The 18841-nt window shown below is 42.9% G+C and overlaps 1 protein-coding gene and 1 long non-coding RNA gene across 2 annotated transcripts in view; one reads left to right on the forward strand and one right to left on the reverse strand.

Moving 5' to 3' along the window:
* Positions 1-12835, reverse strand: part of LOC119175570 (uncharacterized) — a 366504-nt gene extending 353669 nt beyond the window's left edge. Inside the window, exon 1 of the mRNA XM_075878397.1 lies at positions 11821-12835. Within this exon, the coding sequence (XP_075734512.1) occupies positions 11821-11914 (94 nt within the window). The 5' untranslated portion in view covers positions 11915-12835. The remainder of the gene's footprint in view (positions 1-11820) is intronic.
* Positions 1-13852, forward strand: part of LOC142775906 (uncharacterized) — a 159622-nt gene extending 145770 nt beyond the window's left edge. Inside the window, exon 2 of the long non-coding RNA XR_012887143.1 lies at positions 12816-13852. This is a non-coding gene — a long non-coding RNA (uncharacterized LOC142775906). The remainder of the gene's footprint in view (positions 1-12815) is intronic.
* Positions 13853-18841: the final 4989 nt, after the last annotated feature.

Consider the following 18841-nt stretch of genomic DNA (forward strand, 5'->3'; position numbering starts at 1 on the left):
TTATTGAAGAAACACGGAGCTGGCTTTACTTTGGATAACATTAGGCATATTTCATTCACATCTAATCTGGTAAAACTATCTGAACGACTTCTACACAATAGAATAGACAACTGGTTGGACGAAAACACACTTTTAGGCCCATACCAAATTGTATTCAGGCGTGGCTGCTGCACTCTGTGTGCTCATGTTGATTTAGAAAGCAGAATACAACTATCTAGTTCTAGGAAACAGGTTGCCGCATAAGTAACGTTAGATATTGCAAAAGCTTATGACAGTGTGGAACACATTAAACTAATAAATTCGCTAACGCGCGTTGGTTTACCAAATTACTTCGTGGCGTGGGTTATGTCCTTTTTAAAAGATAGAAAATTCTATTGCTCCTAATCTGGCGTGTCGTCTTCAAAGTATAAACAAACAAGAGGTCCCCCCCAAGGTTCGATACTGTCACCAATACTATTTAATATTTTATTGTGCACAATTCCAGTACAACATGATGTACAGGGGTATGCATACGCTGACGGCATCAAATTTTTCTCTACAGCTGCAGATATATACATACGCTATATCAAATGCTACAGTTTTATATGAACGCTCTGGACACATGGTTAGACGACAATGATTTATCATTGAACATCAGGAAAAGTGCAGTCGTAGTTTTTCCGATAAGTGTTCTAGTGCAAATTTCCTTGATCCCGCAAGCGAAATCGAATAAATGCTTAGGAGTGACTTATTCTGAAAACCTAAATTGGAGTCCACATATAAAAAACTATGACAGCTAAAGGGGCACGGGCGCTTGGGAGGCTTCATAGACTCAGGAATAAACGTTCTCATTTACGTCGTGATGTGCTGGTCATGGTATATTGTATGTATATTCACCCGATATTGGAGTTTGACTGTGTCTTGTTTTCTGGAGCAACCGCCTACAAAGTTAGACCACTGGTACTTCAGAACGCGAAGCATTACGATTATGTTTTGGGTTCCCTAAACTTGTCGCAATTAATATTTTATATAAGGAAGCGCGCCTGCCTTCTCTTCGTGCAAGGTTCCCAATACTAGCAGTTCGTACCTTCCTAAGAATATATGCATCCCCACAAAGGATGTCGCAATATGTTTTCATCAATGAGCCGACATCATTTTTTAACAAACAGTGGTCTACATTAGGGCGCCCACAAGTCATCGCTGTACAGAAGCTCTTGGAAACATTACAAGTTATACTTCTTGAGGTAGTGCTACTAAGAACACCTATTCAAACAATGAAAATAGAACTTGACAATATATTTCCGCATAATTGCAAAAATATTCCCATTAGATACCTAAATGCCATTTTAAAAGATCACCTGGAAAGATTAGAAACAACGATTGTAATAGTTTCAGTTTCAGTTGTAATGTTTCAGTTTGCGAAGAAAAGGCAGGATTTAGAATCGCGTCTTCAGTGTTGGATTGGTCTTTTTCAATTCGTTTACCTGATTTTACTCCTACTTATCAAGCGGAATTACTTGCAATTCTCTTAACACAACTTAAATTGCCTCAATCAATAATTGATGCTATCATTCTTTAGGACTGCCTGTCTGTGTGTATAGTTCATTACCTGCGCCTGATATGTCCAATGCGTTAAAAGTATTTCCCGCCCTTGCCCCAAGACATTTACGACTCATTCGCTTGGTGTGGATACCAGGGCATAAACGTTTAACCCTCAACTAATATGCAGACGCATGCACTCGCATTGGCCTCACATAATTATCCCATAATATCTACATTGCCGACGCTAGCATTATCGCCATGACATGTTTTGAAAATTTTGTCCTATCAGATCATTTTGAAGAATCTCACTTGGCAACATCTGATTTTTATCACCCTAAGTACCCCTGGAAAAATCAATGGTGCTCCTCTAGAAGGGCGGACACATTAACTATGAGACTACGATGCCAAGTCCCCCCCCCCCCCCTGAAATATTATCTACACAGGCCTGGTCTAGCACAGTCTCCCCTATCCCTATGCCTCCACTGCAACGAGAGTTAATCCCTTCCTAATTTCCGCTTAACATACAGGTTATATACAATCAAAAGAATAGACTGTTAGAAGAACCTCTCCGTAGGTTGGTTCTAAATGTGTCCTTTCCGGTGGTCCTTTCCTTTGGAGCAACTGAAAAGGAGATTAGCCACAGGAACGTTTGCGAGGCCGTATGCGATTTTGTAAAGGCAACAGAATGAATAGAATGTTAAGCTGAAGCATAAGTTCACTTTATTTTAAACTATATTTGCTTGCTCACTTTTTATTATATCTATTTATTTTATTTCTAAATCATCGTTCACCAATCTATTCTTTGTTTAAACATTCCTATCTAAATAACCCGGCTGGTAAAACAATTCGATCTCACAAATGAGGTACTGTCTGTTTATTGGCCGGTCCCCCGTAGCGCGTTGCGCCAAGACTCTGAGGAACAACCAACCAAGGTGCGCTTGAGCAGGCAGGCTTCGAGGCCAGTATTTATTTATTTATTTACTTTTTTCCTTCAATATATGCTACGAAACGACTCTGGAGGATTGGCCGAGAATAGAAAGAGGAAAATTTAAAATAATGTTTGAAGAATGATAGTTTAATTAAAATAAAGAAATGAAATGGCAATTACACGCGCGTTTCTTATTCTTCGTTTTCCCCTCGTGTGTGCCGTATCAACCAAGATGAACGCATACCAACTCGTTCAAGCTCCCATTCCCATACAAACAACGCCTTTCAAGCCATTGGATACCCTTTTAAACACCAAAAATGTGTCAAATAATCAATTAATCGATTGAACTGCCCCACTGGAAGCGAATAATTCATTAAACACTACATCAATTAACAATTCATCAATTGAAAATTTTACACAAGTACTGTCAAAAAAGATTGCGTACATAACTTTTATGCTCAATAAAACAAAAAAAAGAAAACTATCAGCTGGAAAATCTTAACCTGAAAGGCACTTTTCTCGTCTTAGAAAACTCCAGCTTCAAGCCAGCAACTCAGGAAGGAGAGAAAAAAAATTAAAAAGAGAGGTGACAGAGATATATGGAAAGAGGAAAAGGGGAGGAGGCTGCGATCGCGCGTGTTCCTACGTAGCGGCTCTAACAGCTGTCGCCCCATTCGGTGCGATATTACAGCAAAGGTCACCTAACTTCCTCTGTACTTCTACACTGGTGCTTCGACAGCGGTGGCTGTCGTCTCCTATATTGACGAATCGAGATGGCCAATACCATCTGCAAACTTCACATCCCCACTTTGTTTGTAATGGCGAGCAAGACAGTGACAAATGTTTGCAAACAAATGTTTGTTTGCAAGCATCTCACATCACCAATAAATTATAACCTCGACCAGGCGGCATTCATCTGGGAGCAGTCACTGTAAGTTACGGCCACGCATGGGCAAGACACAGTACAATTTTCACTGGTAGCGACAGGCACCGACTTGCGCTTAAATGCTGGCGTCAATCGACTGTGGGCCGAAGGGTACGGTGGCAACTGAACAATGCGGTTAGCTAATCCTCTTTTGTGTTCATGGAGGTGAGCAAGCCCTATGTAAAATGCTTTCGTTCTAGTTAATCCTGTTCTGTATTCATGCAGGTGAGCAAGCCCTATGGAAAATGCTTTCGTTCTAGCGACCCACTTTTAATCATGCTGTCAGCTCATTTTCTTGCTTGTAATTATTCTTGTAGATTGTGCTGAAAACTTGCTGCTGTTGTCTGGAGACATAGAAACTGACCCCGGCCCTGATGATATCCAGCTCGCGAAGCAGCTATAGAGTACCGCATATAGTTTAAAAGAAATAAAAGAAGATCGCCTTACTGCGTTGGTTTGAATCTGGACTTTGAATTGTTGGTTTGAATTAGCACCCTACACAGAGAAATAGCGAACAGCGCAATTAGATTATCTACCCTTCAGGAAGTAGTTCCAAAACTTCAACTTCAAACAGGCGATCTTGAGAATCGGTCTTGAAGGAAGAACCTCATAGTATATCGCGTTCTGTAAAGCAAAAAAAAAACAGTTGCAGCTTGGATAAAGCAGTCAATGACAATATCATCCAAAACGTATTCGAAACCAAGGCAGTTGCTATAGAAAAAGCTAAGAAGTGTGGACCGTTAATTTTGCTCATTTCCGATCATCGCGACAAAATAACAGTATACTGCAGGACAGTTACAAGTCAAAGGGTAGCAATCACTCTATAATTGACGATTTCTCAGCCCGCATTGCCAACATCAGGAAAAATTTGTGGAGTTATGGTAAATCAAGAAAGGAAGCCGAAGAAAGAGGGACCCTAAGTTGTGGCAAGCCCCTGAATAACGGTGAACTTTCATCCTAAGATAAAAAAAAATAGTGAAGCCTTTCCTGTGAGGCTGATGCAAGCGCCTATTCAAAACAAAAAACCAGAAAGACGAACCGCAGAAGCTATGGCCTCACAAAAAGAAGTAACTTTCGTTAATATAAACGCGCATAGTCTATTGAACAAATCTGACTTGCTTGAATCTTTATTACGGGAACTAGAACCCAATTTTGTAGGAGTTACAAAACGTTGGCTTTCAAGTGACATTCAAGATGAGGAAATAGGTAGGCCAACTACGTGATCATACGGAAAGACCCATCCACACGTGGTGGTGGCGTCGCTGTTTTTGTCAATGAAAAGTTATCTTTCAAGGTTCTTCCTCATGTCGAAGGTGTAAAAGGAATATTTTGCATATTGTTGATGGGTTAACGAACAATAAGTGTGGGTTGCGTGTACCATAGCCCCTCTGCTTCTAGTGACGTCATTGTTTCACTTTGTAATTACATGCAGTCATGTATCAAATGGCAGACTAATTTTTCTGGGTGATTTTATTAAGCCAGAAATGAATCAGAAATCTCTGCATTTCAAGTCTAATAGCTCGCAATCATTATGTGATCTCATGCTCAATTTCAATTTACATCAGATAGTTACCTAGCCCACTCGAGTACATGCATCATCGTTGAACATTCTTGATTTATTTTTCTTAAGTGACCATTTCTCGCAAAAAGCTACTAAAATCAAAATTATGGAGGGCATCTCTGATCATGACTTATTACGCTGTAAGTGTCAATGACTGCAAGATACATCGGAAGACGTCACTTTATTATCCTTGCTAATGACACATCACCCATGCTGATGACACAAGCATAGCTGACTGTTTTTCTTTCCGATATGATCCATACGTAGCACGCACAGATAACCTATCCACAAACATCAAAACTCTTTGCAGGCATCGTGAAGTGAAACCAGCCTCATATTTTTATATTTCTGAAAAGTATTCAATCGTGTTTCGCATACCAAATTAATAAGTAAATTAGAAGCTACTACTGCAGATAGTACCATTATTCACTGGATTAAGGATTACTTGAGCAATCACTCACAATTTTTACAGTAAGAGGACACCACCTCTGAAACACCAGCATCACGCCAGGCGTGTCACAAGGTAGCTTTTTAGCACCAATATTATTCACAATATTCATTATTGATCTCCCCTGTCAACCAACATGAAACTAAAGCTCTATGCAGATGATTGCCTACTTTACCAAGAAATTATTACTTCTGTTCATCATATAACTCTTAACAGAGCATTAGAAGATGTACGCAAGTGGTGTCAAACAATGACAAATATCCCTTAATATTGGTAAATGTATTTCCTTGAAAATAACTTGGAAAATGCTAAAGTCCAATTTTTCTTACGCTATTGACGAATTCCCCTTAACAACAGTCTCTAACCACAAATATCTAAAAATAACAATTTCAAATGCCCTGAGATTGGATACTCACATTGATAAAATAATTATCACAGCCTTAAAAAGACTATCTTTTCTGAACAGACGTCTTAAGCACGCACCACCGAATACCAAACTAATAGCTTATACAACCCTCGTAAAATTTGTACTGAAATATGCCAACCCTGTCTGGTTCCCGTTTATCCACCAACAGAATAATAAAATAGCAGTGAGTCAAAGAAAGACAATAGGATTTATTTTTAACAAGTATAAACTGACTGACTCACTGAGACACCTACTTAAAAACGCTGGCATTTTGACACTACAAAACCGAACTAAACTAACAATAAAGTTTCAATACTGCACAACACAGTAAAAATAGATGCTCCAAGTAATATATGTTTTTTTTTCACAGCAATCCAGCCAGTCATAATGATTCCCATACCCTTGCCCAATACTCTTTAAACACTAATTGCTTCAAATATTTAGTTTTTTCAAACCATTAAGGATTGAAATTATGTGAAAACTGCCTTAACCTTGCTTCCAGCTTGTTTACAGCTGTTTATTTGTTTAGAGCTTGTTTACAGCTGCAATGGAAAGCGATCTGCTTTTTGTTTCTGTTTGCGTTTCTGTTTTCCCTGAAGTAGTTTGATTGAGTGTTTTCATTATGGCATTGTATAATGTATTATTTGTATGTCGTCATGCAATTTCAATTTTCTGTGATTTTAACCGTTATGATTTTGTGTAAACAAGTATTCATATGTCCTCCCGACTCTAATCTATGATAATATTGTCACTATTGTTAAATAAATAAAGTGAATGAAACCCCACTGGAGTAAAACTTTGTCGGCCGAGGAAACGCACACGTTTGAAAACATACGTGAAAACATATGTTATTGTGCTGGGCAGTAAATTCTTGTATGATGCTGGAGGCCTAGTCACGTAACATTTCTTGTAACGTCATTTGCTGTCTCAAGCACCATGAGAGTTTTGTATTGTTGCATAAATAAAACAAAGAAAACAACTTTCTGCTATACACAGCGGTTAGGGCTGGCATGCTCGGCTCGGTTTCCACATGCGCGTTGAGGCACCACGAAGCAGACGCTCGAGCCGGTCATGCTGAAGCCACATTGGCCTGCCATAACGTGTACTCTATGCCGACCGGTTTAATTCATTCGATATGCAACTGCGTGCAACCAGTGGTCAGTGAAAACTTTCAGTTTGCAAGACGAGGGGTGAATTGCAAGGTGACGAGCTTTAAAGAGCAGAGTTATTTCGCGTGGAATAGTATATACCGCCCTATACAAAAAAGTACAAAATAAATGTGACACTCCAATCCTGAAAGTATGCTTCATGAGACAAAGAAAGACTGACAGAGGGTGAAGCCATTTTAAGGTTGTTGTGTCGAAAACATTAAGACATGCGTTATGGTCTTGTGAATTTTTATGGGTTATAAAATCGGCTGCTTTGTGCTGCCAAGGAGCCAAAGACTGAAGATTGAGAGTTTCGGAAACATCTGGTGACCAACGTTACCCCGATATTAAAAAGTATTTCCAAATACAGTACTCTTGCACTTGCGTTCCGACGTTGACAAAAAAAACCATGAAATACAAGAAAAAAATCAAATTTATTCTTTCATTTTCTTCTATAATAATTGATATCATCCCATATAATCAGCAAACACGATGTTTCCTATGAGTAATATGAGTAAACTGATTCCTACCAGTTTATTTTGACTTAGTGCTTGGATTAGGTGTCAATTTGAAGAGCTGAATATGGGCTAATCATTCAATACTTCTTCCTTTCAAGATGGCATCACACACTTCATTCTCTCGCTCTTTTCGCCCTCCTAAACCACCACTTAAGGTCCCATTCAATGTCTGAAAATATTTTGAGTTGGTTTGACTAGCGCTTTCCTTTTGTTAATAATATATTCTTTTTATATAAGGCCCCTATATATTTTAAAAACTCACAGGTGCAGCCCAACGTTTCCTGCATTGCTCAACGTAACGTGACGACCATTTGGAAATTCATACCACTACGCGGACAGTGAGCGCCACATACCGCTAGCACACTCGTGACGCAACCTCGACAAAGCTAAAGTGACACATTAATGACTCTGCGTGTTCTCGTACTACTTTGCTACTTTGCGGGGTTTGCACTCGCTCCGCGATCGATGCATTCGCCTGACGTTTACATTCTTCGATACATTCGCTTTATTTTCGCCATTCGCGGCCGCGTGCTATATGGGCATGCTGTCACGCAAACCACAGCATCTTCTATTGAAGAGCCTTACTTCTATTCTCGACGTCACTGCACATGTAAGCAACTGCCTACCCAAAGCCACACCCAAACGAGTAACGAACTTATTAATGAGGGAGCAATCATTGGTAAACTTAATGAAGCAGCTGCCTTTCGGGATACTCGGCTAGGAAATTTGAGTGTTCCTTTAGATGGTACAGTATACGGGGGGGGGGGGGGGGAGACTCTGTGTGTGTGACAGGTCTCGTCTAGATGCGGAGAGTACACGAAACATGATCCTGTATTCCACATAGACAGACTCGCGGGAGTGCTTGGCCGAGACAGTGTGCCATAATATATGACAGTGGCTGCAGGGCTGGGTAGGCAAAGATTGTTTTGGTACATACATCGTTACTTTCTCTTTTAACCTTAATAAATGTAGCAACCAGATACCGGATTCATGAGACATAACGGCTGTTAAGACCAGCCGGCAGTAACCTGGCCTGCCATTGGCGAAACAGCGAACAGTTTGGTAATAAGTAGGCCATATTTTCATGTGAAAGCATCAAATGTCTCAATGAGTTCGAGAGCTGGCGTCTGTCCCAGTAAAACGGCACCTTAATTTTCATTGGCTGCTGCGCCAAGTGACGTGCGTGCTTAGACGGAGTAGAGCGGAGGAAAGGAAACACTTGCTACTGCACCAGGCGTTTCGCGAGGGGAGAAAGCAACGCTGCTACACCAAGTTACACTCGTTTTTAGAAGCTTGTGTTATCCGCGAAAATTCTCGCTCGCGTTCTAATTTCGCCTTGTTGATCACCATACAACATAATTTATAAAAACCGAGAAAAAGCTCCATCGGAAAAACGCTCGTGGATGCCACTTTTGAACCTACGATCCCACATTCAGAAGCCCTAGGCATAATTATCACATCTTATAGATAGAATGTCTGTACGCTAACTATGTCACGTGACTTTATAGAACATTGTACTATAGCAACTTGAGAGCAGTCTGATGCTGCAATTATTCAAAAATGATGAGAATTATGACAAGTACAAGCATCAGATCATGTAGTGTTTGCAAACTGCCTACAAGAATAGTTTTTCTATGCTAATATATATAATTTCTCTGTGCGTGTCCTACCGCAATGCGTGCAGTGTTCTTTAGTATGGATGTTGAGATGTGGTGCAAAGCGCTCAAGTGGTATCTTTGTAGTTGAAAGAGGTGCGCTATGTCAACCGGTTTTCAGTGACGTTGTGGTTTTGCAGGCTACCTTAGGCAAACTAAGTGAAGCGTCATTCACGCTCCGTACAGGTGAGTTTGCCGAACCACTGCAGAAAGGCACGCCGATCTCGCGTTTTCGATAGCCACATCTTGCCTAGGTGGGGCCGATGTGGCTGCAAAACGACGATGAAGTCAAGCGGACACACGAACACACTTCGCTCAATCGGCATTACAGCGGAGGGAGAGAGGCGTTTCACGTACCGATGCTCGCACCATCGTTCTCCACACGGGCAGACGCACCTGGCTTTGCAGCATACGATACGTTTAGTCTTTCTCACTCGATACAGTGTTTTTATTCACATATATTGATAATGCATACTTTCGAGAGAAAGCCACGCGTGCTTGTTTTCGTGGTTGTAAAGAAATTGGTGAATACTTGGTAACGCTGAATCGGGAACACAGCTGCAGAACGATGCATACCCGGGGGCTTCACTTTATGCAGGCTTCATTTTCATGGTCACACAAACTTTTTGTAGTACGTTTTGAAGTAAATTTCAACTTAAGCTAAGAATGAAGTACATTTTAATTGAAAATAAAATCAAGTCATCATCATCAGCATCATCATCAGTCTGACTACGCTCACTGCAGGGCAAAGGTCTCGCCCAAGTTCCACCAGTCAACTCAATCCTGAGCTTGCTGCTGTTACCCGAAAACTTCCATATCTCATCTGCCTCCCTAACTTTCTGTCTCCCTTTCACCCGCTTGTTTTATCTGAGAGTCAGTCAGTGACCCTTAATGACCAGTGGGTATCCTATCTACGAGCTACATGCTCAGCCCATGTCCATTTCTTCTTGTTGATTTCAACTATGGCATCCTTAATCCCGGTTTGTTCTCTGACCCATTTTTCTCTTTTCTTGTCCATTAATGGAATTAATGGAGAGTACCTTAGTAACTTGCACTTCACTGATGACATTGCATTGCTGAGTAACTGAGGTGACAAATTTTAGTTCATGATTACTGAACAAAACAACGAGAGCAAAAAGTTAGGTCTAAAAACTAATTTGCAGACAACCATAATTAACAACAACCTCGGAAGACAACAGCCCTTGGAGATAGGCAGCAGTGCACTGGAAGTTGCAAAAGAGTACGTCTTCTTATAAGGCAGGTAGTAACTGTGGAGCCGACCCACGAGATGGTAGTAGCTCGAAGAATGACAATGGGGTGGAGTACATTCAGCAAGCATTCTCAAATCATGAATGATAGACTGCCACTATCCTTCAAGAGGAAGGCACATAACAGCTCCATCTTACCTATGAAGCAGAAACCTGAAGTATTACAAAGAGGGTTCAACTTAAGTTGAGGACGACGCAGTGAGAAATGGAAAGAAAAAGACCTACAGGTGTAACCTTAAAAAAAAAGAAGAGAATCATGTACCTATATTTATATCTCAGAAAACAAGCGTTGCGAATACAAGTAGATATGAAGCCTGAAGTGCCCATAATTCTGATGATGGTAGCCGCTGAAACATCCCCATAAACACTATAGGACCAGATTACCCTTCAATATTTACAATACTACACTATATACACTCGAGTATTCTAAGCACAAGAAATTTTATGTGTACTTGTAGCTTAGAGTACCAGTGTAAACGTGTATGTTTATTCAGCTCGGTGTTGTCACAAACTACAATGATTAACAAAAGGATATTTCCAGGCAGAAAGAAATTGCACACAAGGCGAATAGGATAAGCTGCTAAGCATTAAATGTGGGCTGCTTGTTTATACAAAAAAATGTACGCAATCTATTCATCAGCCCTCACATATGAATTTGAAATGGAAAAGAAACTTTGGGGGAAAATTGTAGACCATGCCCCACATGATTAAACAGAAAATAACATCTGCAACGTTGAAAAAGCAAGGCATCATTGCACGTAATAACGCAGATGACGTAGCAGAGGTCTTAACGCACGCATCACGTACGCGCTGAGAAGTTTTCGGTTGACTAATTCCGATTTGATCAAGGCAAATGCAACTGAGGTCCGATGAGAATTAGATGCTTTGGTTGTATTAGGAAACGTGCCAGCACAGCACAATGTCATATGACACAATACAAAGCAATTCTCCTGTCACTTCTTCGAAGAATGCCTAAGCAATCGGAAGATTCCCGTAAGATGAAGTTGCTTTGGCTTGTGATGCTCCTAAGATAGGCTAGCAGGGGTCATCTGCGATGGAAGTATGATACACAGCGGACACTTGTGTCGTAAAGGGCTGTAATGGCCGTGGTGTGTCATTTTTTTCGATTTGAATGTTCTAAGTAAATGTTTTCGTTCTGCTACACGTCCACGCTTATGCGATAAAAAGCGAAGAAATGGCGCCATTTTTTGTGCACGTAGACACAGACCAAGACGTGAATGAAGCTTGCAACAGTTGGCTCCTTGACTTAAAGGTACACGGCGAAAATTAAGAACATTCAAACATAAGGCAAACAGGAGACTGAGAAGTCAATTTCACTAAAATCTCTTCTGTCTGTCTTGCTGACAGAGTGGAGCCTAGGTTCTCAGGCTCAATTACGACAGGTGTCACTAAAACAAATGCCACGTTGGCAGCGCACTTACCCACATCAGCCGGCGCAGCAGACAGCAAGGCAGACGACTGGAGGCCCCAGATGCAAACTGCCGCACAGGCCACAAGCTTCGTCGCATACCGCATGCTTGTGTTGTCCTAAGGGCGACGACTGTCACACGTAGTTGCCCAACTCTCACCAGTCTGCAGTTAAAGACCACGTCGGCAACGGCCCAGAATAGTTGTTGATGCGGGTTTGTTCAGTAACAAGGAAGGGCCACTTTCGCTCTTAGTCTCTTTCACGGGTGCGCAGCTTCCTCCACGCTCGACAAGTATCGCTCAGCTATGGCTAGAGCATAAGAGTCCGCGGAGGCACAATGCGGATGAGGTACGCAGATATAAATTATAAGCGCAAGTTTAGCTCTACTGCGTTTAGGCAGCAAACTGCAAACAAGCCTCGACAACAAAAACTGCTTTGCGTACACTGTACCTCCACTTCCGACGCACAGAAACGACTTCCGCACGACACATTTCGCTTTTGCGAGGCTGACAACACTTTTGGTCTATCCGGCCGATCGACGATCACTCCAAGCCTGTGCGACAAAAAAAGAGAAAACTCGTAGAACGTTCGGCATCCGGTGTTCTGAAAGCCCGCTTCCCGCGCGTCCCTTCTGCTTCCCTGGCTGCGCTCTTCGTGTCCTTCGTACTCTTCGCACACAATCCTACTATGAGACTATTGGAATTGAACGGTCTTATATGCTTGCACATTCGATTTGAAGAGGGTTACGCTGGCACAGCGCGTCTGGCTTTGGCGCAGAGAAACAAACAATGCTGCCCTTCTGATCATGCGGGCCTAGCCCCGAAAGGCATGCGGGCAGCAGCTTATTGGTCGTTAGCTTTCTTTCTTTCTCTTTTGTGTTCTTCAAGAGCTCATGCCCGAAGCTGACGTGCTTGTTAATGAAATAAAATTGTGCTAATACCTTAAAATGCTAAGAAATAATGTTCACCGGACAGGTAACTTTCAGAATTGTATTATTTTTGATTGCAGTGAAACTCAATTTGGAGGTTCCGGCAAGGCTCAAATCGCACAATAAAAGTGGTTGTGTGGACGCAAAGTGGTAATGCGCGTGGCAGCTGCAATGAACGTTCGTGCTGGAGCCAATGACCGACCTTGCCAGAGAGTTCCAGAGACACTTGCGTCCCCTGGAGAGCGCTTCCCGTCAGTGTCAGTCCCGGTGGAACAGTGAAAAACCGATGACGGCCTCGTCGAAAAACTTTGTCAGACTGGATGACATGCAGAAAAAGGTCCGTGCAATGGTAACTCTGATCCTCGCCTCCAACCTGGGCGCGTGAACCACGTGGTTGTCGTCGGCGCGCGACGACTCCCGGTGAGTTTGCGAGGTTTTTCAGCTGGAGCGGCGCGCGCAACTGGTGCCCCGACGCAAGTGCAAGCGCTCTCGTGCGGGCCGCGCACCTTGGCCCGAGTCGCCGTCTGCGCTCTGGTTCCGGACCGGCTGTTCGCGGGCCGTCGCTGCTGCTGGCGCATGCGCCCGCCACGCCACTCACGGAAGAACACGCGTGCTCGCCCTCCACCCTGTTCGATTCCCGCATGCGAGTGGGGAAGAGCAGCCGCGCCTCCTCCCTCCCTGTACAGGACGCACCCGCCGCAGCAGCGCCAATCCCACTGTTAACAAGCGTGCCGTTCGGTTCCAGTTCACAGCAGGCTGTTTGGCGTGTGCGCGCTTGAGGCTGAAGAGGCATATAGCCCCGCGGAAGTGCGGCCGCTATCGTCCGGAACACGTGTGGTATCGCGATCGTCTGAGCGAAGCCATGTTAAACGGCGGCGCGTCAGAATATAACGGGCCCTCCTTTTACTCCTACTCGTGCGTTGCGGTAGCGTTTTATCGCGGGAACACCCAGTTCCGGGTACACTTCGTGGTTGTCAGTTAGAATCCCCACCCGTCGTGTCCCTCCGCACAGTGGCAGAGATATGCAATTCGCTTCAGAATTATTCCGCGTGCTGATGTCGGTCACAGAGGTTGTTTATATTCAAAATAAAAATTGATAGTATATCTTGACACCAAACGGCTTCCTGTGGCTCGTTTCCGCAAATAGGAAATCTGATGGAGTGCAAACGTGCTTTTGTGAAAGAGAGCTTTACCAGAAGCCGCCAAACCTGGAAGTATAAAATATACATGACACGCGCTCTTCAATGAGGTTCGATGCTTCACTAGCTATATCTGCAAAAGGAAAAAAATAAAGTTTTTAACATCAGACAGATTTTTTTTTTCAGTTTACTCATCTTCGATTGCAAGCAGATGTAACTTCAAATTTGAGCAGTTTCATGCGTGATAAGATTAGTCTGTCAGTTCGTTCTTATCTCCAGTCATCTTATGGGGATGTCCACGTGTTCATTCTGAAAACTCTCCCCTAAGAGACAAAATTGATTATTTTATCTTCTTCTCCGAAAAATGAAATCATCTTTGCTACGTCCTTCCTTAATACTTTGTAATCGGGGCGTCTGCAACCTCACCATCCGCTATACACTCTAGATAGATAGATAGATAGATAGATAGATAGATAGATAGATAGATAGATAGATAGATAGATAGATAGATAGATAGATAGATAGATAGATAGATAGATAGATAGATAGATAGATAGATAGATAGATAGATAGATAGATAGATAGATAGATAGATAGATAGATAGATAGATAGATAGATAGATAGATAGATAGATAGATAGATAGATAGATAGATAGATAGATAGATAGATAGATAGATAGATAGATAGATAGATAGATAGATAGATATTGCCAGGAATGCTGAGAATTTAACTGCATTGTAAGTATCCCATCTCCTAACCTGCCCTGGCGGCTCGTTCGACAACGCGTTATCTTGCGGACTGTCACTAACGATGCATGTATTAGCTGGCGATCAGCATGGCCTTTTCGGCGCCTCTATAATGATTGCGCGAGGATACCAAGGCATGGTAAGCGTACTTGAACCCGCTTTTAACCTACTCCGAGGCAAAATAAATGGCAATGAGTGCCGAATCAGTTGATACTGATGGATGCGATGCGTGAAACACCTGTTCTAGCCCAGTGGTATAGTGGTGAACATAGGCGGAAAGTTTTCATATTCCCGGAGGGGGCTGGGACCAGTCTTCGACCAGAATTTATTTCTACTGGCAAATTAACATTTCTTAACTCTTCTCTACATAACAAAATGAAGCCACTACTGATGTCCCAAATTCACCTAATAATTCGGGCTGCATACGTAGTTTACAGACTCACTTGGCATCACCTTGCATCAACATTACTGGTAAACCTGACGAAGCACCTCCTAAGATTTTTTTGCATTTATGAAGGACGAGCTGGCAAGTCCGCATGAAACCGGACCACTCCGTGACTTTTCCGAGCCTGCTTTTCCGCCGGAGGCTTTCCGCTCAGCAGTTTTGCAAGGACATAAGCATTTTCCAAAGAAATCTTCTGAATCCTTGTCTGCCGCAATTCTCACCAGCGTTGAACCACCTCAGTGTGAAAGGTATAAGAACCCAGCATTGAGCACCAGCTTGAACAATGTCTCTGAAGTCTTTGAAGAACTTTCTATTATTTCTGACATACCTCCATCAATGTCCGATGAGCTTGATAGTTCATCGTGGACAAGCAGCCTTTCAATAACGTCAGCACTTAAAGAAAATCTTATTCGTACTGCTCAAGGAAGCCCACTTCATCCACTTCCACAACATCAGCAATGCCGTCAAGATCCACTTGAACAACTTTAACAACTGACGTAGCTACATAAACAAGAACAACAACGCACTAAAATTAGACTGCACGCACATTTGCGGCTTAAAAAAGAACATCAGAAATGGCCACGCGCTACCAGCACAGCTACACCATACGGGCCCGGACACAAGCCACAAGCGAGCGGGGGGAAAAGTAGCGAATCGGCGACGCTCTTTCACCCTCCGTTCGAGTGCGGCAGGTGTGCTAGCATGTGTGTTGTGGCTGGCCAGGTAGCGCGTAGACAAACCTTAATAAGCCCCCGTATACTGCCTGAAGTCGTCACTTCTGTTGTAATGAGACCATCGCTATGAATGATCGCAAGATGAGAATTTCAAGGCGACGTTAACTGTGCTGTTTCCGGTTGCAGGCTCCATCCCTGCCGGCTGCAAGTTATCTTCTCATCCACTTTTCTTTGTTCACATTTATGTCATACTTGCTACAATAAAGCTCAGACAGTGCAATTAAAATCCCCCAAGCATTACTTTGTATTATTGTGTGTTGGTATTCATTAGGGTGGTGGTATTCATTACGATCAACAAAAAACGAGCGCTTCTTTCGTTCATACAGAGTGATGGTTTCGTTCCGGCTGCCGTCCGTAGTCCAGCTAGTATACGAAAGCTTATTGGTCAGCTGTCAACTCATTATAAAAAATTATCGAGTAACCCATAATGTCCACTCTAAAAAAATATCACCGCCCAAGATCTCCGTACAAACCAGCGAAAGCTGAAACGTGCGGCCCCGGGGTTTAGCAGTGGATTCAGCCCGACGCCGCACTGAAGCCTTTCACAATTCTTGGGTGCACGTTCGTGCTTCTTAATGAGGTTAGGCACACGTTTGGCTATAGGTTTTACCACAGTGTTTATTGGACATGCCGAACATTATGCCTCGCATGATCACGGTCATGGATAAGTGTGAGTGGTTGAATGCTTTTCGCATTTCGTTAATCACAGTGGTTGTTCCAGAATCACAAGCGGTCACAGACAACGTAGTCCAAGCCAAAGTGCCACTGAAGAAACTCCCACCGAAAGCGGACGTTCGGCCCGGTGAACTCGCTTCCACAATCGTCCCACTGACGACGCAACGCCGCTTGTTCAGCGCGGTTTCGTTGCAAGCTTTTGACATCGCAGCTATCTCGGGGGCGTGGTTTGCAGAATCCGCCCGCCACAGGCGCTTGCATTCCTGTTCGCGATGTAGCATGGCTTGGAAGGCTGCCGGATCATCAGTACGCAGTTCATGCCCGCACTCGGCCTCTGTTTTTGTGCGAGGACTGCACCATCGGCGAGGTGGATGCGAGCTCTCTCCCGTTTCTACTTTCGTCGCTCTTCTAGAGTTGTCCGTGGCTTACCCATGTGGAAGCTCTCAGGAGAAACCGATGCACGTGTGCTCGGCGCCGCGGCTGCCATGGGATGGGCGACGTCACTCACAACGCCGCCAATGGCGCGCGTGCTTGGGTGCGACGCTGAGAACGACGTAACTGATAGTACAGCCAATGGAGACCACTCATGACATCGATGCCAAACGTTTTTTTTTTTTCGTTTCTCTTACCATGCACAGCTTCGGCAGTGAAAAAGAAATAAAAAGGTGGGTCCACATTCACCGTCATCGCTACGAACAGCGCAGACTAACCCTCCCAGGTTTGCATGCATATCAATACCCGGTAAATTGAACAAGATGACGACCGCCACCGTGGCTCATTCGGTTTATAGAGCATCGAACGCGTTATCCAAAGGTATACACCGGGTTCGGTCTCCACCGGCCGCAAGTTGTTTTCACGTTCATTTTACTTTATTCTCATTTATATATCACAATTTTTGTATTACAGTTGAAACTGCACAATTAACGCCCTCTTAACAAGCTTATGGTGCAAAAAAAAACACAAAGAAATACAAGCACTTGTCCTTCTTTCGTGTTTTTTTTTTCTCGCGCCGTAAGCTCGTGAATGAACAAACTCATCCAACAAGTCACTCTGCTGAATAACGTCCTCTATTCCTTCCTTGGCTTGACTGTCTGCTGCTTTTCTTTAAAACTATATACCACAAAAGCCATATAGTAAGAGTCCTAGCCTTCACGCCAGCCTCAATACTTTACTCTACCATGCAAGCCACGATAGTTTGCTGTAGTTTCAGTACAATTGTGTTATACTAATACAGCAATAAAGTTTTGAGGGAAATCAACGCAAAAGTAATTGAATTACTTGTGTAATTTCAGAGTTACTTTTCTGGGGCTGTAATTAACATTATATTCTATGACCTTTTAAAAAAAGTAATTTTAACTGCAATTAGTTACTTATTTCCTGCAACGCGTGCAAATCTGATTGATACAGCCATGGTGTGGTCTGTTTGCAGACAGCCTGCCTGCAGAGGTCAAGAGGACAATTACTTGCAAAGAAAGTCAAAACCATTAGGACTACTTCAAAATGCTTAACGGGTGACATCGTCTTGACATGCATCACTGCTGTATTTATAAAAGTGGAGCACATTGCACTGATTTTCGGCAATGACTTCTGCTTTTTTTGTTAGACAGGAACGGCTGTATTAACAGTTTCATCGCTGTATTGAAAGGTTATGGTACATCCACTTGTTAAAAATGGCAGGCTAACACAAGGCTAAAAGCATTTTTTGAAAGCCGGCTACCAATGTATTTTTGTAAATCTGCTGGTACACGGTTGTCAGGTAAAACAAAAAGGTACTTAAGGCACGATATATTTTTCACTTATATGTTTTTTTTATATTAAAGAGAGTTGGAGGAACAGTTACAGCAAAGAGACCTAAAATTTCGCGCACAACAGCCAGGGAAAGGTGATTGCGAAAGCGGATACGATGTCTTTCATTTCAAAGGCACATGTCTTTTATTTTCAGAGACTGCTAGGTACAATGAAAAAGGAAAGTACAGCACACAGCCGCGTTGAATATGCTTTCCTTTTTCTCCGTGCACGTGCATGTGTGTGTGTTTGCTACGGGCCGTTAATATTCGAACACGTCTTGAGGGGCCCGCAAGTGCAACAAGTTTGATTTCGCAAATTTAAATGGCTTTTGTTAGCCTTCTCTGCTGCTTATATACTCCGCAAACTGTGAACAGATGACCCTTTTGCCGCAAGAACTTTTGTTTTTTTTTCAGTTACCGCCTCATAACCACTGTGACCATAATATTCAAGCGCGAGAATTTTCTTTTACTTACAACACGAATGCACATAGCAAATAATAACATGGTCGAACTGAGGCATAGCACTGCCGCTTCGCTCATAGCCCACTGTATAGTTCTGGCAGTAGACTTCAATAAGG

The sequence above is a fragment of the Rhipicephalus microplus genome, chromosome X (genome assembly GCF_043290135.1).
Source record: "Rhipicephalus microplus isolate Deutch F79 chromosome X, USDA_Rmic, whole genome shotgun sequence".
Lineage (NCBI taxonomy): Eukaryota > Metazoa > Arthropoda > Arachnida > Ixodida > Ixodidae > Rhipicephalus > Rhipicephalus microplus.